General features: G+C 41.8%; 1 protein-coding gene across 1 annotated transcript in view; it reads right to left on the bottom strand.

Annotated features, from left to right (window-relative positions):
- The window catches only part of MYO3B (myosin IIIB), a 399,378-nt gene that overhangs the window by 90,190 nt on the left and 287,986 nt on the right, over nt 1-21,202 (bottom strand). Inside the window, exon 31 of the mRNA XM_073806955.1 lies at nt 17,178-17,280. Within this exon, the coding sequence (XP_073663056.1) occupies nt 17,178-17,280 (103 nt within the window). The remainder of the gene's footprint in view (nt 1-17,177; nt 17,281-21,202) is intronic.

Here is a 21,202-nt window from a genome sequence, read left to right on the forward strand (position 1 = left end):
CACAGCAAAAATAAATTAATTAATAAACTGCTACCCCCAACATCTTCTTTAAAAAAAAAAACAAAAAGACTCTTGCCAAACTGGGGCAAAAAGACTAATTTGTCCTTTCTGGCAGAATAAAATGAAAATATAAGACAGGATTTTAAGAGGATTAAATCGAGAGGTATACATGGTCAGAATTTAGAAATAAAATGCACACTCAGCAAAGTGCTATACTTATTGCACTTCTGAAAGACAAATCCCTGAACTTGGACACTTCAGGCTCCACAGGGTAGAGAATGACAATGACAGGTATCTGGAGTGGCTTCCATTCTGTAACCTTTGCCTCTCCTTTGGGCGGGGTCACAAGGTAACTTGTAGGTTGAGTTACAGTTTTAGCACTTTAAAGAGCAGATTAGGCCAGGCATAGATTTGTGGAGGCAAAGGAAACTACATATATGTTACTACATATATTTTTCATGTTGTAAGCGGGGAAACTGAGGCCCAGAGGGGTGATAGGACTTGCCCAGGTGAGTGAGAGGAAGAGATGGGTCTAACATCCACGTTTCTTGGATGATGCTCTTGTCGCCAGTGCAGGCCCCAAAGATAATATTTAATCCAGTTTTCCCCCTTTAATTCTGAAAGCAGTGTTCATTTCGGGGAAAGAGAAGCAAGAAGCCCTGAAATGAAGTGCAGGATGAGCCTGGCACTAAGTGATGAGACCCAAAGACAGATGAGGGCGGGGGCGTGAGGGTAGAGGAGGAACACTTTAGGGAGTTTTGAAAAAATAAAGTGAAAAAGCCTGAACAAGATTGTGTGCAGCAGGTGCTGACTAGTCAGCGAGGTCACAGGGGAGAAGCTCGAGGACAGACCCTGAGCAGTGCCATGCTGATGTGGACAGACATGGAGGTGTGGATGGGGAGGGATCAGTTTCTAAAGAGAAAATGGCTGATGGACTGCGCTGTCTAAAGAAGGGAAGTAGCACTGTCTTACTTTTTTCATTTTAACATTTTATTTTGACCTAATTTCATTTTTATAGAAAAGATGCAAGAATAGTATAAGGAATTCTGTATCTTCTTTAGCAGGTTCTCCAAATATTAGCAATGTATACATTTGCTTTATCCTCTGTGTCTCTCTCTGTCTTTCTTGTTTTTTTGTGTGTTTTTTCGTTTTGCGGTACGCGGGCCTCTCACTGTTGTGGCCTCTCCCGTTGCGGAGCACAGGCTCCGGACGCACAGGCTCAGCGGCCATGGCTCACGGGCCCAGCTGCTCCACGGCACGTGGGATCTTCCCGGACCAGGGCACGAACCCGTGTCCCCTGTATCGGCAGGCGGACTCTCAACCACTGCGCCACCAGGGAAGCCCTCTGTCTTTCTTTTGGTACATGTATACTGATAACCATACACATATACAAATACATAAAATTTTTTCTGAACCATTTGAGAGTCAGTTGCACCTGATACTCCTTTATCCCTAAATACTTCAGTGTGTGTTTCTTAAAAGCAAGGGCATTCGCCTATATGACGATAGTGCAATGATCAAAGTCAGGAAATTAATGTTACTATAATGCTATTATCCAATGTATAGATTATACTCAGATTTTGCCTATTGTCTCAATGATGTCTTCTACAGAAAAAGAAAATTCTGGATCATACATGGCCTTCAGTTGTCGTGTTCCTTTAATCTCCTTTCACCTGGAACAGGTCCTCAGTCACCCTTTGCGTCTGACTTTGAAGCCCACAGGTCAGTCAGTTTGGAAGAGGTCCCTTTGTTTGGTTTATCTGCTGTTTCCTCATAATTAAATCAGGTTATGCATATTTGGCAGGAAATCCACAGAAGTGATGTTGTGCTCTTCTCAGTGCGTCCTATCAGGAGGCACATGCTGTCAATTTGTCTGATTACTGGGGATGCTAACTTTAATCACTTTGTTAAGGTGGTGTCTGCCAGATTTCTTCCACTGACCTTTTGCAATTAATAAGCATTTTATGGAAATTTACTCTAAGACTATGCAAATAGCTTGTTACTCCTTAAGCTTTCACTACCAATTTTAGCATCCATTGAAGATTCCTGCCTGAAACAATGATTATTTTGGTAGCTGCCAAATGGTGACTTTATGCCTTCATCCTTCCTTTTACATTTATTATTTCACATCTTACTGCAAGGAAAAGCTTACTCTGTTTTTTTTCTTCCTTCCTCCCCCACTTCCCTTCCTTCCTCTCTCTCTCCCTTCCTTCCTTTCTTCTTTCCTTCATTTCCTCCTTCCATCAATGTGGATTCATGAATTCTTACTGCATTCAATATTCTATTCTTTTATTATCATTATTTATTTTGATACTGAAATTGTCCTCAGTTTGGCACTTGCTTAATTTTAAAGGGTTGGGATTAACAGACTTCAAAATGAGGACTTTGGAAAGGAATGTATAATACTAGAGATTACGTAAAGAAAGGTGAACGCCTCCGAAAGAACAATAGTAACTCTCCCTATTACTACTATTCATGAGTGCTTTTTGTGTGTCAGATGAAATGCCGTGTGCTTTGTATGTGTTCTCTCATTTAACTTTCATGACCTGGTGAGGTAGTCATTATGGCATTTTTATCTTCCATTTAAAGACGAGGAAACAGAGGCTCTGAGAAAATAAGTAAGTTCATCAAGATCTTACCCTCAGTCGTAGCAGGTCTAGTGGAGTCCGGGGCCCCTGCTCTCAACCACCAGGCAACCCTACAAATAGGTGTGGAAACCTTCAGGAAAGGAAAAGGTCTTAGAAGCAAGGCTGCACTGTTACTGAGGGTAGCTGGACATTTGTTCCAGGATCTATAGTCATCTGAACTTTATGCATTTTTACAAATGGGGCATTTCGAAACTGCCTACAAGTCTGCCTACAAGTCTGTCAAACTTCCCTAACCTGCACTGTGTAAAGTATCCAACCCTGCCTAAAATCCAAGGAGGAAAGAATAAATAAAGTGCTCATTTGTGCCAATGTCAGCTGACACAGTTCGAGAAAGACATGAGTTGGCCAAGTCACCCAGGGAGGCATTCCCATGGGTCAAGACAAGTGAAAGCCAAATTCAGGCAGAGAAGAGAAAACTAAGGGAACAGTAGAGCAACGATTCTTAAGAAATTAAGTATCTATTCATCTATGGAGATCCCAGGTGAAGACAGTGCTGTGGAGCCCGCCCCCCCAGGCTAACATACTAGATCCTTCTTCCTGCAACAATACCAGAACCTCTATCATCACCACACCACCACTTTTATTATCACATTTCAGATTCTATGCGAATGAGCTTGGGTGAAAGAAATATGGTGCATGCTAGTGAAACTAATTCAAACAACCATCCTGCCCTAGAGGGAAAAGCACAACTGAATCTGAGAATAACACCCTTACCCTCCCAGGAGGAACAAACTAAAAATAAAAGACAACAAGGTGCTTCCTGCCAGTCAGTAAATCCAATAAGAAGATGCCTCAACCTGGCACTGGGCAGTTAACAGTCAGCCCGACTCCCTCCACCGGAGAACGGCCATGTGGTTCTCAGAGCTGACAGCTGCCAAGCAGAACCCCTCAGATTAACCCATAGGTGGTGTTGAACCACTTCCCATTAAGATATTTGCAAAGCAAACAAAAATGATAGCCCCATTCTGAGTGCTGGGAGCCAGCCAGGAGCGCTGGCTGTTCTTGTTGACACAAAGAGCTCTCCAGGGAGGGTCTGGGCCAGAGCGCGGAAGGCCACTCCTGCCTGTGTCTCCAGACCATGTTGATCTTAGGCCATTAGAATCTTGGTATCAGGGACTGTTTATTATCTAATTTCCCAATCACAGCAGTTGCTAGAGCTCTGTTTCACCAGAGCTCTCTATTCCTCTCTGTCTCCCTGACCTACACCATTCAGATGAAAAGAAAAAACTCAACTCTCCTCCTGTTATGTCTACTCATCAAGGAGACAAGTCTGAGAAGTTACTAAGATGCACACAGAGAGTGTGGCATTACCACTGTCAACAGCTTCTGTGGCAAACACTCATTCAGGTTCCTTCTGAATTTAAAGCGACCGGAGCTAATGGGAAATATGCTGGCATATTTGTGTCCTACAGGTAGGAGCAAACTGCTGTTTAGTTCACAAAATACACTTGGAACTGAAACACTAATATTTTTTCCTTCTAACCCAGAGAAGAAAATGAAATAAAGTTAAAGAGGCTATGGACATGTGCAAAGTTAACCTTCTTTCAACCTGAAGGATTATAGTCTCAGTTTCTTTAAGTGTTCATAATGAAGTGCTTTCGTACAGAATTCATTTTTTACGCAAATATTGTTTCCTGCAATATTTTCAACTTGAGCAAGTTTTCTTTTCTCAAGTTTCTTTCCTCTCAAAATAGCCTCAAAATGAAAAGGTATTTTTGTCAAAAATTCATTCTGAGCTTAAATAGAGCAAAGGTCTTGATGAAGATACAAGCACAGTAGATACCAGAGATGTGCTGAATTTCTAGAATTTCCTACACTCACAAAAACAGTAATGTAGGAAGGGAACAAGGGATGGCAAAATGGTCAGAAGAATTTGTCCAATTTTGTCATTACTGGAAATTGTCCTTTAGATTGGAAAGCAGAACTTTAGAGATAGAGGTATTAATTCCATAAGGAGAGAGATGAAGAAAGAGAGAGAGAAACAAGGAAAGACAGAAGGAAAGGGAGAGAGCTAAAGAGAGGTTGAGATTACTTTAGAAAAAGCAGAGGCATTAGCATACTAAAAATTGACTTTTTATAAATAAGAGAACTGCTTGACGTTTATAGTATAAAGTTAGAAAGCAGTTTTTTAGACTATATCATTCAGTTTTAGATGATGTTTCTCCAAATAAAAGTAAATGTTGCTGGACCCAAGTTCTCCGTAAATGTGCAAGTTTTCCAGAGAGAAAGTGAATCCAACCCTGCAGGTCAACTTCGTAGAGCTCAAGCCATCATTTGCTGATGTCATCATCATTTGCTGATAGCAAACATGTTTAGGGACAGATTAGCATAAGCACAAAAGTCTGTCCACAGGTGATCACGTTAAAGACCTTGGTGGAGTGGTATAGAAACCTCAGCTAAGTATGAGACGTGTTGGACATACTGGAAACCCGTTCTGACAGACTGTCCAAATCTTTTCTGGACATGCTCCATCTTTGAGGCACCAGACACCAAATCAGTGCCTTGAAGTAGGGATCTCATGTAGGCGTGGAGGTCGCCAGAGAACCCAAGTCAAACATGCATCCTAACATCATTTCTGCTTAAGTTCACTATGTGCCGATTCCTGGCAACTGAACTATAAGTTAAGGAGTTAACCATAGACAGCTACCTGCCAATAACTGAGCTTTTAAAGAAAATACATAATTAAACATCTTCCCAAACTTGGGGCAGGCTTATTTTTGACTTGGGAAAGCAGATCCATTACAGAAAAACTACACGGTATTAATAGCATCCCCCCCTTCACTTATTTTGTTAACACTGTTGGAGTTTTGAGAAAGCCAGCTTCCCACCTTATCAAAAATTAATTATTGTGTTCAAGTCAAACCCAAGATAAATAGGAAGCATTTCTTGAGGACAAAGTAATAAAATTTAGTTTTGGACCCAACTGAAATAAAAATGCAAGAGCACATATTCCTTCATCCGTTCATTAATTACTTTTATTTTATGCCTATAACGGCCAAAGATTCTAGATTCTAGATTTGGTGAGTCATACAGAAATATGTGACAGGTAGTTTAAGCCCTGGAGTTTACTATGTTGTGTAGAATATAGTAATAACAGCTAATATTTTTTGTGTACTTACTACATGCTAGATAGTTCTCTAAAATTTTACTATGGCTTATTCTCACAACCGCCGTATAAGGTATATACCAGTGTTAGAAATATGCTTAACTTGCCCAATGTCATTTAGCTAGTTGGACACAGACCTGGGCCTAGAAGAGAAGAAATTTGGCTCCAGAGTCTGCAGCCTAAACTGTTTTCTTTACCTGCATGGAGCCCCAGTACACATAGGGCAGGAATCAGACTCAGATGCTGATGGGGTCAGGCCATGAATTAAGCAGGCCAGTGGGTTGGTATCAATGGAAAACAGCCTCTCTTCAGTTCTAAGAGACTGCTGCTAGATACACCAACTTTTCAGGAGCCATCAGAAATCTGAATTGTTACATGAAATATTTCTATTTTTATATGTTGGAAACTAATTGAGAATTTCAAAACTATTGTTCAGGCCAAATTAAATGTCTGCAGACCATATTCTACCCAGTGACTGTGGGTGTGCGTCTCTTGGCTTACAGAATAAAGTCCAAAACATTCATGCAGCTTTTAAGGCTTCCCAAATCCTGGCTCCCATCTACCTTGTTCCCTATAGTAGTTCTCCCTGCATCACACCACTTCCACCCCATCCTCAGTCGTTATCCCACCGGACGTCTCATCCTCCCCAGAATGCCCCCCACCACGTACATCCTGCCTCGGGGCCAGGGCCCACTCTATTCTGCCACCTGGGCTGCTCTTCTTTTGGCACTAGTCTGCTTCAAGGCCCTGCAGGAGGTGCCACATGGGTGAGACCTTGAAGGATGGTTAAATATCAACAGGTAAAGAAAGAATTGGCAAGGGATTTCTATTTAGAAGGAACAGCATTAACAGATATACAGAAATAGGAAAACAAAAGATTTTGAAAACCACCAAACACCTCCAAATATTTTAAAAGGCCTCTGGCCCTTGGAATCTGCTCCTATAAAGAAAACTCTAATTTCTGACATTCTGGACATCCACGGTCCTTCTAAGAGAGTCCTTTGCATAAGGATCACTGATGATTTAAAGTTTATTCAAACAGTCCAGATAAATATTTATGTATAGCCATAAGCAAATCCACAAGGAAAAATGTAATTCAAAACAGATGTTTCGTTAAAGCTCCTTTCAGCTGGTGATAAGGTTTCTGGCTTCAAAAAGGTTTTGAAAATAAAGTGACCAATTAATATTTTAAACTCTAAGAAGGCTCTAACAATCAAGGAAGCTCTGAAAGTTATCATTTGACGGTGTTGCCAGTGAAACCTGGCCATATTGACAATGGTGAGTCTTGGGCCCAAAGTCAATCTCAGATTTATCCCTGAGATAAGAGCCAGGAACACAGGAAAATAAAATTTGGCTCTCAGTTTAAAGCTGAGAGTAAGTATTGTTCTAAAGTGTTGGAATCCTCAATGTTTATTTTAGTCCACAGCTCTAGAGCTAAACCAGAGGGGTCTTGATATCAGGATAGCTTTACAGGAACCTTTTAAATACTAATATCGCTACTATTATTACTACTACTTCTATCACCATGAACAACAACTTGCCATCATCTTTAATTGGGCATTTATTATGTCTAGAACTGTGCTAGTTCCTTTGCATAGATTATAACTAATCTTTTTTTAAGCTCTAATCTCAGATAACTGATTTTTAAAAATTTTTTTCTCATTTTTAAAAAAATTAAATGATATTGGAGTATAGTTGCTTTACAATGTTGTGTTAGTTTCTGCTTAAAGCAAAGTGAATCTGCTATACATATACATATATCCACTCTTTCTTAGATTCCCTTCCCATCTAGGTTACCACAGAGCACTGAGTAGAGTTCCCTGTGCTACACAGTAGGTTCTCATTAGTTACCTATTTCATATATACTAGTGTATATATGTCAATCCCAATCTCCCAATTCATCCCACCCCCACCTTTCCCCCCTTGGTAACCATAAGTTTGTTTTCTACATCTGTGACTCTATTTCTGCTTTGCAAATAAGTTCATCTGTACCATTTTTCTAGATTCCACATATAAGTGATATTATATGATATTTGTCTTTCTCTGACTTACTTCACTCTGTATGACAATCTCTAGGTCCATCTATGTCACTGCAAATGGCATTATTTTGATCCTTTTCTTGGCTGAGTAATATTCCATTGTGCATATATACCACATCTTCTTCTTCTTCTTTTTTTTTTTTTTAATACCACATCTTCTTTATCCATTCCTCTGCTGATGGACATTTAGGTTGCTTCCGTGTCCTGGCTATTGTAAATAGTGCTGCAATGAACTTTGGGGTGCATGTGTCTTTTTGAATTATGGTTTTCTCAGGGTATGTGCCCAGTAGTGGGATTGCTGGATCATATGGTAGTTCTGTTTTTAGTTTTTTAAGGAAGCTCCATACTGTTCTCCATAGTGGCTGTATCAATTTACATTCCCACCAACAGTGTAAGAGGGTTCCCTTTTCTCCACACCTTCTCTAGCATTTACTACTTGTAGATTTTTTGATGATGGCCATTCTGACTGGTGTCAGGTGATACCTCATTGTAGTTTTGATTTGCATTTCTCTAGTAATTAGTGATGTTCAGCATCTTTTCATGTGTTTTTTGGCCATATGTATGCCTTCTTTGGAGAAATGTCTATTTAGATCTTCCACCCATTTTTTGATTGGGTTGTTTGTTTTTTTTGGTATTGAGCTGCATGAGCTGCTTGTATATTTTGGAGATTAATTCTTTGTCTGTTGTTTCATTTGCAAATATTTTCTCCCATTCTGAGGGTTGTCTTTTCATTTTGTTTATGGTTTCCCTTGCTGTGCAAAAGCTTTTAAGTTTCATGAGGTCCCATTTGTTTATTTTTGTTTTTATTTTCATTATTCTAGGTGGTGGATCAAAAAATATCACTGTGATTTATGTCAACGAGTGTTCTGCCTATGTTTTCCTCTAAGAGTTTTATAGTGTCTGGCCTTACATTTAGGTCTTTAATCCATTTTGAGTTTATTTTTGTGTATGGTGTTAGGGAGTGCTCTAATTTCATTCTTTTACATGTTGCTGTCCAGTTTTCCCAGCACCACTTATTGAAGAGACTTTTTTTTTAACATTTTTATTGGAGTATAATTGCTTTACATTGTTGTGTTAGTTTCCGCTGTATAACAAAGTGTATCAGCTATACATATACTTATATCCCCATATCCCCTCCCTCTTGAATCTCCCTCCCACCCTCCCTATCCCATCCCTCTAGGTGGTCACAAAGCACCGAGCTGATCTCCCTGCGCTATGCGGCTGCTTCCCACTGCTATCTATTTTACATTTGGTAGTGTATATATGTCAATGCCACTCTCTCACTTCATCAGAGCTTACCCTTCCCCCTCCCCATGTCCTTAAGTCCACTCTCTACATGTGCGGAAGAGATTGTCTTTTCTCCATTGTATATTCTTGCCTCCTTTGTCACAGATTAGGTGACCATAGGTGTGTGGGTTTATCTCTGAACTTTCTATGCTGTTCCACTGATCTATATTTCTGTTTTTGTGCCAGTACCATACTCTCTTGATTACTGTAGCTTTTTAGTATAGTCTGAAGTCAGGGAGCCTGATTCCTCCAGCTCCATTCTTCTTTCTCAAGGTTACTTTGGCTATTTGGGGTCTTTTGTGTTTCCAAACAAATTAAAAAAATTTTTGTTCTAATTCTGTGAAAAATGCCATTGGTAATTTGATAGGGATTGCACTGAATCTGTAGATTGCTTTGGGTAGTACAGTCATTTTCACAATATTGATTCCTCTAATCCAAGAACATGGTATACCTCTCCTTCTGTTTGTGTCATCTTTAATTTCTTTCATCAATATCTTATAGTTTTCTGAGTACAGGTCTTTTGCTTCCTTAGGTAGGTTTATTCCTAGATATTTTATTCTTTCTGACGTGATGGTAAATGGGATTGTTTCCTTAATCTCTCTTTCTAATCTTTCATTGTTAGTGTATAGGAATGCAAGAGATTTCTGTGTATTAATTTTGTATCCTGCTACTTTACCAAATTCATTGATGAGCTCCAGTAGTTTTCTGGTAGCATCTTTAGGATTTTCTATGTATGGTATCATGTCATCCGCAAACAGTGACAGTTTTACGTCTTCTTTTCCAATTTGTATTCCTTTTATTTCTTTTTCTTCTCTGATAGCTGCAGCTAGGACTTCCAAAACTATGTTGAAGAAAAGTGGTGACAGTGGACATCCTTGTCTTGTTTTTGATCTTAGAGGAAATGCTTTCAGCTTGTCCCATTGAGTTTGATGTTAGCTGTAGGTTTGTCATGTATAGCCTTTATTATGTTGAGGTAGGTTCCCTCTAAGCCCACTTTCTGGAGAGTTTTTATCATAAATGGGTGTTGAATTCTGTCAAAAGCTTTTTCTGCATCTACTGAGATGATCATACTGTTTTTATTCTTCAATTTGTTAATGTGGTGTATCATATTGATTGATTTGCATATATTGAAGAATCCCTGCATCTCTGGGATAAATCCCACTTCATCAGGGTGTATCATCCTTTTAATGTGTTGTTGGATTCAGTTTGCTACTATTTTGTTCAGGAGTTTTGCATCTATGTTCGTCAGTGATATTGGCCTGTAATTGTCTTTTTTTGTGTGCTATCTTTTTCTGATTTTGGTATCAGGGTGATGGTGGCCTCATAGAATGAGCTTGGGAGTATTCCTCCCTCCGCAATTTTTTGGAAGCGTTTCAGAAGGGTAGGTGTTAGTTTTTCTCTAAATGTTTGATAGAACTCACCTGTGAAGCCATCTGGTCCTGGACTTTTGTTTGTTGGGAGTTTTTAAATCACACTTTCAATTTCATTACTTGTGATAGGTCTGTTCATATTTTCTATTTCTTCCCGGTTCAGTCTCGGAAGGTTGTACCTTTCTAGGAATTTGTCCATTTCTTCTAGGTTGTCCATTTTATTGGCGTGTAGGCTGCTTGCAGTAGTCTCTTATGATCCTTTGTATTTCTACGGTGTCCATTGTAACTTTTCCTTTTTCATTTCTAATTTTATTGATTTGAGTCCTCTCCCTTTTTTTCTTGATAAGTCTGGCTAAAGGTTTATCAATTTTGTTTATCTTCTCAAAGAACCAGCTTTTAGTTTCATTGATCTTTGCTATTGTCTTCTTTGCCTCTATTTCATTTATTTCTGCTCTGATCTTTATGATTTCTTTCCTTCTACTAAGTCTGGGTTTTGTTTGTTCTTCTTTCTCTAGTTGTTTTAGGTGTAAGGTTAGGTCGTTTATTTGAGATTTTTCTTGTTTCTTGAGGTAAGATTATATCTAATCTTTACAATTGTTCCCTTTTTCCAGCCTAGGATACTGCTGTCAGAAAGATGAAGGAACTTGCCCAAGTCTCATAGCTTGTAAACAGTTAAACTAAGATTCAAACCCAGGTCTGTCACCTGATTTTCTACCAGAAGAAGGTAACACATAGCATCATAGGCATCTCATGAAAGAAGGCCACCACCCCTACCTCCTCTTACACCTGCTGCCCTTTCCCCTCTGGTGCCATAGGGGGTCCTCTAATGCTTTAGTGCACTAACTTGGTCACAGGGGTGGGAAATTTGCTGCAGGGCACTAGCCCCCTGAGGGAGTGAAATGGAAGTGGAAGGAAAAATTAGCATGGGAATTGAAAGATGGGAGAGGAAACCTCCTCCGGATACTGATATGGAAAGAAAAGTTTTGTTTTGTTGAATCTTCTTAGCACTGCCACGTATTTCTACAATGACCCACCACACAGTCTGTCAAGATATGTGGCAATCTGTATTTCACAGCCCACAGGAAAATCTGGCCCACAGTCGGCCCTAATAGGGAGGCTGTTTCTCTGGCTCATCAATTCTGAGGTCAGCCTGACTGGCTCCAAGCCCTGGGGCCGCAAGGATGACACACGGGAGAAATATGTGCTCATTTTCCCCTCTTGCGAGGTGCCAGCTCCCCTTGAGCTGCCTGAGTCACGAAGGTTCCGATCTCTCTGAGTCTGAATCCTCACTGAAGTGGCCCAGGATGAAGCAGCTTCTCTTGGGGGTGTGTTAAAGCTGCTGGGTAAAAACATCTGCACCAGTAAGATCAATCTCCTGCCTCCCTCATAGGGGCTTCTTTTTACACAACAACAGGCTAGCTGTGCTAAAGAATGTCAAAGAAAAGCCTTGTGAGAGCTTTGCCATACGCAGGCCAAATTAAATTAGGGGCTGAGGGGCGTAATCCTCACTATTGTACTTATCAGCATTAAAATGGAGGATTACCATCAAGGGAACAAAGGCCCCCCAACACAAAAGACTACTTCCGTTCTGTCATTCACTGTACACAGTTATGGGCTCACACAGGAAGTGGAGCAGAGAAGCACCAGGCCAACCACTGACTTCGACTTGCAACGTGAGGCTTCCTTCTCCCCAGCCAAGTGAGCCCTGCCCCACCACGCACCCATGGGAACACCTTTCCCGTGAGGCCAGTGGCTTTCTCCCAAGATTTGGTGCTGGAATCTTCTCCACCAATCACAGGGTAAGAGTTTGATGCTGATCAGAGTTTACTCCTTAGCTGGCTGTGATTTAAGATGGGTACATATATACAATGGAATACTACTCAGCCACGAAAAGGAACGAAATTGGGTCATTTGTAGAGACGTGGATGAACACAGAGACAGTCATACAGAGTGAAGTAAGTCAGAAAGAGAAAAACAAATATTGTATATTGACGCATATATGTGGAATCTAGAAAAACGTACAGATGAACTGGTTTCCAAGGCAGAAATAGAGACACAGATGTAGGGAACAAACGTTTCCCACCAAGGGGGGAAAGTGGTGGGCAGGGGGTGGTGGTTGTGGTGGGATGAATTGGGAGATTGGGATTGACATGTATACACTAATATGTATAAAATAGATAACTAATAAGAATCTGCTGTATAAAAAATAAAGGAAAAAAAAAAGTTTTGCTGAGATGACAGTTATAGAGAACATAGAATAGAAAAAGCCCTGGGCTAGGCATTTGGAACCCTAGAGAGGCAGCAGAATGTACTGGTTATAGGTGTGGGCCCTGGAGTTAGAACACCTGTGTTCAAATCTTTACTCTGTCACTTTACTGACTAGGTGACAATGGCAAGTTCCTTGTACTCTCTAAATGTCAGAAATTATACTGGGTAACATCTTACTGAAAAACCTGAACAAAGTTTTTGGCCAATCCAATATAATATGCACTTCTCCCATAGGGTTGTTGTGAGGATTAAAAAGAATCATGCATGTGAAACACTTAGCATAGTGCCCAGGGAGTTGTTAACAAATATCAAATATTAGTTGTTATTACTGTTGGAGACAGAAGATCCAGATTCAAACCCCAGACCTGCCATTTACTCTCTGTGACACTGGGTGACCCCCGTGCTAGCTGACTGGGGCAGGAGTAGGTAAATCTGATGCCTCCAACCCAGCACTCATCTCTGGTCCAGCATTTGGGAGCTACTTGATTAGCCTTCCCCATGTTCGGTTTACTCATCAAGAACACCACCCAAAGGACCCGTGTGTGAGTTATGTGAGATAATTGTGGGAAAGATTGCCATCGCCATAAATGTTGGGTGACCTCAACACGTCCCTGTCGTACCATCCTCACAGTATTTCTTGTCATGTCTGGGTCTTCCTTATAAACTCTTCCTCTGATTTTGCCTTCCCTCCATCATTCCCCAGTACTTATCTGCTCCTATCACTACCCCTTCAGGACTCTTCTGGAAAACTTTGCTGGTTGCTTCTCCAACCCCTTTATTCTTTGAGTACTTTCTCTTGCAGCTGAAAATGCTCACTTTCCCAGCCTCCCTTGCAGCTCCCCTGTGGAGCCACCTCTGCAAATTCTGGCTGATGAGATGGGATGGGAATGTCCTGGGGACTTCTGGGAAAGGTCTCCCTCCTAACAAGAGAGAGATTCCTGAGGAGAGGCCCCTTTACATCCATCTCTTCTTTCCTGATTTGGACAATGCTATGTGAACAAGTGATACTTAGCACACTGCTTCAGCCACCTTGTGCCCCAAAGTGGGGGTATCACTGACGTGCTGAGATAGCAGAGCAAACAGATGGAAGGAGCCTGTGTCCACATCCCTGAGTGGCCAACCCAGCACTGGAACTTCTCTCTTTGGACCTCTTATCCTGAGGGATCCTTGAATCTATTGAGTTCTGTTACTTGCCGCTGAGAGCATCACCATTGGCATGACCCAGTTCTCTTCTCATTATGCTCTGCCTGCCCACCCCCCGCCCCCCAAGATTTCCTTCCTTTCAATCCCTGACTTGATCCATCCACAGGGCATTGAGGTGACTATCAAACACAGCGGGAAAAATGAGCCCCCAGCCCCCTGGGGCAGGGATGTCCTGAAACACTATCTGATACGTTATTCTGGATTCTGTTGTTGCCACCACCACTTAAAGATTGAGGAGGAAGAACATTTCTTTCATAAAAATCTGAATTCTGAAGAGTGGTCTTGGAAGTCAGCTTGACTAACTTATTGAGACCCACTGCATGTACTGGAAATAGGAAGAATGAAGACTCAGCCCTCACCCTTGAGAAGCTGACCTAGCACATGGTCAACCACAACACCAGGCAAAAACAGGAAGAGCCACAGAGAGTGATACACCAAAGTGTGGTCTGAGGACACAGTCTGTGAACGTTACCACTCACAATGTCGTAAGGGCTAGCACCAGAATGCAAATCAATTCAATTCATTACCAAGTATCTTGTTTCATTTGGCTGAGATTACGTGTGTGTGTGTGTGTGTGTGTGTGTGTGTGTGTTTGGGGGGGGTTGGTGACAAAACTTTCTTGATGAAGAAAGCAGTGGATTAATTTACATTTGGACACAGCTCATTATTTTGTTGTGAACCAGCACGCTGGGTAGTACTGTCATAAATGGACTGTGATGGTTCAAGGAGTGTTAGAGAGAATTAGGGTCTCTGTGAAAGAAACGGATATGATGATGTATCTTGATGAAATAGGTAAGAACTGAACAGAAAGGAGTGGGAAGAGAGAACAGAAGTAGGTACACTGGTAGGAACAATATGAAGTCTGACTCCAGGTAGCCAGAGGGTGCATATAGGGTCATACAGGAGGTGAGTCTGGAGGACAAACTGGAGCGAGACAGGGAGGGGCTTGCAATAGCAGACTGAGGAGTCTGAACCTCTTTTGGTCTAAAATGGGAAGCCATTAATGTTCTCTGAAAAGTCAGAGTAGCTTTAGGACAATTGATCAAGTGTCAGAAATGAGAGCTGGTCTGCAAAGAGGAGCGAGTGGAGAGAGAGACAGAGATAGACGTAGGCCTGGGCCTGGGAAGGATGATAAGGAAGTGACTGGAATGGGGTTAAGTGAGAGGTAGGGATCAAAAATGAGCACCAGGTTTGAAGACCAGGTCACAAGAGAGCACTGACAGAAGTGGCAAGGTCAGGTGAGCCGGAGGAGGTGGTTGGTGGACTTTTCTATTGAGGCTCTGGTATGTGGATCAGGAATCCATGGGCAACAGGAGGTGGGTGTAGGAGTGTGGAGCTCAGAACAGAGATCTGATAATCACACTCACTCATCTGAGAGTTGGCACCAGAATACGCTAGTGAGAGAGGATATCACCCAAGGGAGAAGTAGAGAAAGAAGACAGTCAAGGATTTAGAGAACTGTATACATTTCAAGGTGGGTGAAAGAGAATAAGGATAAAGATGGAGTACATCTTGGAGAAAGAAGGTGAGGACCGCAGTGCTGTAGAAACCCACGGAAGAGTCTGGTCCAAGGAAAGCACAGCACATGGCACTGAGAGCTGTAGAGAGTGATGAATATGAGGCTCCTGTGGCTGGGAGCTGAGCTTCCCAAGGATTGTTTGAGGGATGTGGTGAGGGCACAGATCATATTTCAGGTTTAGGGAGGGAGGGGTTGGTGAGGGAGTGAGGCAACTGAGCTGGATGTCAGTCTGAGGAAGTCCGATGGTCAAATAAGAAGAGGGAGCGACAGGGCCAAGGGCAGGCTTTTGTTAGAATGGGGAGAGGAATCAGCAAAAGGGGAAGAGGCAGCAGAAAGAGAAGATGTGGCAGGAGGGGCTGGGCTACCTGATGATGGCCGGGCCTGGAGGGCAGGGACACCACAGACGGGTGAGCCAGGGAGGGAACCTACAGTCTTTTGAGATGGGAGCAAAGGAAGAAAGGACAGCTGAACAGAAGGAGCGATTCTAAGGTGGAAGGAAGGGCGTGGATGTTGCTCACAGCACTGTCCTGATATTCTGAGTAAAGTCAGTCATCGGCTGAGGTTGACGGCAGTCAGGCTGGGGCTGGAGCCATTTCCCAAACTGGTTCACTGACGTGCCCAAGATCAAAGAACTGCAAAATGCTAGCTTTAGGACCAGAACCCAAGTCTTCCACCTGCCAAGTTCAGTGGTCTTTCTGCTGCAATGGAAATTCTAAACTTTGTTATTCTAATATGAGATGTTAGGTCTATACTATTTCATCAAGTACCCTTAAATAAGCTATTCTGACTATTTAGGAAAGGACAATCTGCCCTCCATATGCGTGGGTTTCGCACACATCCAAGGTTGGTTGAATTTGCGGTTGGGAAACCCATGGATACGGAGGGCAGACTCTACCGTGACATTTTATATATAAGGGACTTGAGCATCTGCAAGTTTTGGTGTCCATGGGGGCTCCTGGAACCAATGCCCGCGGCTACCGAGAGACAACTTCAGTCTACTTTGAAAGCAGCTCGAGCAGTTTGAGACCACTAGTGAAGGACTGAGGATTTAATTTGTCAAGTTTCAAAAATATTAATAAGATGTCTCAGAAAATTAAGAATTATTTTTAAAAGTTACAAATCAAGGCCACCTCTTTTTCCAGGTGAAAATATGCGAAGAACTTTCTAATGGCCTGCTTATTTCTCCAAAATCCTGGAGTAAACTTGTAATAAAAATGATACACCCTTTTTTTTTTTTTTTTTTTTTTTTGATACACCCTTTTTGCACTAGCTTAAGCCCACAGTTTTGTTTAATCTCAGGCCTACTGCCTTTTTAGGCTAGGCAATTCTTTGCTGTGGAGGCCTGTCCTATGTACTGTAGGATGTATAGCAGCAGCCCTGGCCTCTACCCACTAGATGCCCTTAGCACAAGCCCCTCTGCGAAAAGTTGGGACAACCAGACATGTCCCCAGAAGCAGAGGGGGAGGGGGCAAAACTGCCCCCAGGTGAGAACCACTGCTTTAACCTAATGAGGCCAAGTACAGGTTTCACCATGAGGAGAACCCACAAGAGAGGGTTGTAGTCAGGTTGCCCTGTGGAACAAAGACTTTTGCCCACAGAGTAATGACCTCTGACATGGAAGAATCTGATGGGCAACGCTTTTTGGCTCCACTGTCTCCAACTCACCAAAAGAACACAGTGTAAGAAATACTGTTGTTTCATTATCCACTGGAATGAAATCTTATGGATAAGACTCACCGATCTTTCTCAGCGATAGCTGGAGAGTTGCTTGAAGTCTCTGCATGGCCATTGCTGGGTTCTGCTTGTGGACTGCTTTTACGATCGACAGAGCCCCTCAGAACTGAGAGAAAGCAAATGAGTACTTAGAGACTAAGGATAAACTCAGAAGTAGGCAGGGTTTACTCTCCGCCACACCTCTCTCCCCATCCTCGTGCTGCTCTCTGACTTTCTGCAGCCTTTGTCTAGGACACCTCATCAAAACTGACCTGTTCTGTGATTACAGGCCTTGCTCAGTACTCGGTCCCAGCCAGCAAATTGGATAAAATGACTCATCTATAGGAAAACAAGCTACCTCTCTTTGACAACAGATATAAAGAGTGGGCAGGTTGGAAGCCCCAAGGTGAGGTAGATGGTGAAGGCAGCAGCACGCAGTAGCTGGAATGGTGCACTGCTAGACAGAGTTAGGAGACCAGCCTCCACTCCCGGCTGGGCTGGGCAGGGCTGCCCGCTGATGAGGACAGTGGTCGAGAAACACTGTCACAACATGGCTAGGATTACGGTAACTAGGGAATCATTCCAGGAGGAACTCAGTTCTGTATTGTGATTGAGGACAGCTTACTGGTGAGTTTCTCAAGAGTCGGGGGTCACAAATACACTTCCTCCTTCCTGTGACCATGGCAGCCATGACTGACTAATCATGGCCCCTCTCTCTTGAACTTTCATTCGGCTTCAAGTTCCTTTCTAACACAACGTTTCACATCAGTGGTTCTCAAAGTATGGACCCCACATCATCACGGCTAATCGAGAACACATCTCATGAAGCATCAACATCGCCTAGAGACTTGTTAGAAATGCAAATTCTTGGGTCCCAGCCCTGACCTAAGTGAACCAGAAAGTCCAGGGGTGGAGACTGGCAATATGTGTTTTTAACAAGCCCTTGAGGTAATCAGGATTCATGTTGAAGTTTGGGAGACACTGCTCCAGATCAACAATTCTTAATCCTAGCTGTACATTAGAATCACCCAGGAAGATTTTAAATATGCCTGAACCCAACTCCCAGAGATTCTGAAACTGATCTGGTGTGGGGTTGGCATCATTTTTTAAAAGCTCTCTAGATAATTTTAAAGTGTGGCCAAGGCTGAGAACCATAGTTCCATGTAGTCACTACCAATCCTTCAGGGTTGTAAAGAGACTCTACACTTATTTGCTATCCTTATTTCAGATCATCTAGAAACATCCAAACCAAAATACAACCAATGAAGATAATCTGTAAATTTACCAATTGTGACATATTGTGGAAGGTGCATAAAATATAGAAGGTTGATGTTATAATGATGAAACATATAACACAACAAAAATGGAGTACAGAAAAAGAAATACGGAAATCAATTGTTTTTTGTGTTGTCTATTCTAGAAAGAGTATGCTCTGATTCTACATTATTGGTTTGGTTTCTTAGGCATATTTATCTCTTGTGTAGAAGAAATGTAATGCTTTTTCGCTATCAGTGGTAGATAAGACCATCTGTTGTTGTTATTACTATTGCTATAAACACCAAAGGGATAAAGAGAAAATTTTATATGGAACATTATTACATTTTTATTATTATACACACACACACAAACATTATGACCAAACAGTGAAACAACAATATTAAAAGAAGGGGGAAAAAAGGAGAAATCAAGAAAAACAGCCTTTTAGAATTTCATGAGCTGATCCCCACCCCTGCCCCCCCGCCCCCACCTTCTCTAGATAGATGAACTCCTCTGGTTAGAGGACCAGGCAGGTTTCCTCTCCTGGAGATTCTAAAACATTGTTTGGCCCAAGCTCACTTGTAATACTGTGCTAAGCAGCATAAAATCAAGAACTGACATAAAAAAAAAAAAAGAGAAGCCCACTTCAGGGGCACAAATATCTGTTTCCTTATTAAGAAGGAAAATCAACACAACTCATTTTTAACCTTGTTCTCTGGCCCAGTTCAGCAGCACCAAGGGCTACCACTCACTGATCAAACCTTAGATGGTCTTGCCATGTGGGAAGTTGAGGGTGCTATTGTCTGCACCTATTTTGAGATCCTCAGTATGAAAAGGAGCAATTCGGAGAAGAAGCAGCACAAGCAAAGCTAGGAAAGACCATCAGCCCATTTTGGTTTGGGGCTCTCCTTAGGAAGGTGCCCTTTCCACTACCAGGAAGAGAGAAGGCAGTAACACCTTTATTTGGGGCTTAGCAAAATGCCCTCAGTTACTTTGCCTGGGTTTCCAGTAACAACCCATAGAGTTTCTATTCGTGTAATTAAAGGGAAAACTCATTCCTTGTTTCTTATTCACTTGCACTTCAGTCATCAAAATATTGATTTTTTAGAGTTATTTGAAGTTTAAAAACCAAACAGAAACTTACAGAATATTCTTATTAAAGCTTAGATGAAGTCTGCCCCTCCATCTCCCAGCTCTGCCAGAAGAGCAGGGATAAGGATTTGGGTCAGAGTAAAGAGATAAACTTAAATAAGAAGGAAGTAATCATTATGTTGTACACCTGACACAAACATAATGTTGTAGGTCAATTATACCTCAATTTTAAAAGTTTTTCTTTTAATGAATAAAAAATAAGAAGGAGGTTGTCAAACCATTGAGTTCAAAGCAAAATCCTAAATTGTCAAATATTGTTAAATATGTCTGGTGACAGTTGGAATCACCTGGCATCTCTCTGGCAAATTAATTGTTAAACAAGGAGACTGGAGAAATGGAGCTATGGAGAAAAACAGTAGAGTAAAATACGGTGATTCATGCTAAGTGAGTAGATCAGGTTAAAGGAATTAGACCAATGACATGGCTGAGAAAACTAAATGATGAACTTCAATAGTTCACAAAATATCAGACATGAGGTATGTGCAGGTGTGACCACAGAGGCTCCTCCAGACATGGGTCTCCAGTCTTCAGGGAAGCATCCTTATGTATTCTGGTTAAGTGGAATAAAGAAATACTGGGAGGGACTTCTCTGGAGGAGTTGAATCCTTCCAAAATCAGGCTGAACTCTAGAGCCATTCATATTTCCCAGGAAAATTGAGCCAATTCTCCACTGGACCATTTTGAAATAAGATGAAAAAGCATTTGACCATCATGAGGAAAAAAAAAAGAAAGAAAACAACATAGCAGGTGTTGCAAACTCAAAATGCCTTTGGGGTCATTCAGGTAACACGAATATGTGTAGTGTCAGGCAGAAGATGGGGAGTAGTGGGGTTTGTGGTGAGCCAGAGGACGTACACCCCATCTGAAGACATTCGGGTTCAATATTTTTGTAAAAAAACAAAACAAAAACTCTGTGTCTGGCCAAACAAAACATACCTGCGTGCTGATTGCAACAGGAAGACTCCTATTTCTGACTTCTGCTAGGGAGAAAAGGTCTAGACTGCAGGTCTGTAACAGCTAGACATCCTTTTATGAAAATGAAAAGTGTCTCACCGTCTCCACCTCCATGACTCCTCAAGTCCAAGAAACACTGCTGCTCCTGGGGCACTCCCTTTCCTTTTTTTCCCACACCCTAACCTCCTTGCCCCCAGGTAAAGCTCCAGTTGTGTATTTTCTTGAAACCTAGGCTGGGCAGCAGATTCCAAAGGAGTTGGAAGTGCCCAGAGCCTCGTTACTGGGCCTGGTGGAGAAACTAACTACAAACTCTACCGTGAAATCCAGGGCAACTCAGCTTCTCTTTCCATACAATGCTAGCATTAGCGTTAAAGGTTATATTTTTTAAAATCGTAGCTTCTTCTTCAAGCGGAAGTCCAGAGAACTTCAAACTGAAAAATGGGAGGATTCTAATATTTTTTAAATGTTTGAAAACCACTGATTTAGTCCAATTCTCTCATTTTACAATGACGATAATTAAGGGAAGGCTTAGACCAGATAGCCAAGTTTTAACTTCTTGTCCACAGTGTTCCTTCCCCCCATGAATGTTCTCAATATGTTCCAGTGTCAGGACCATAGAAAGACCTTCCTGAGAAGCTAAACTTTCAGAAGGTCTTAAGGTAAATCAGAGAGAAACATGTCAGCGT

The sequence above is a fragment of the Tursiops truncatus genome, chromosome 7 (genome assembly GCF_011762595.2).
Source record: "Tursiops truncatus isolate mTurTru1 chromosome 7, mTurTru1.mat.Y, whole genome shotgun sequence".
Classification (NCBI taxonomy): domain Eukaryota; kingdom Metazoa; phylum Chordata; class Mammalia; order Artiodactyla; family Delphinidae; genus Tursiops; species Tursiops truncatus.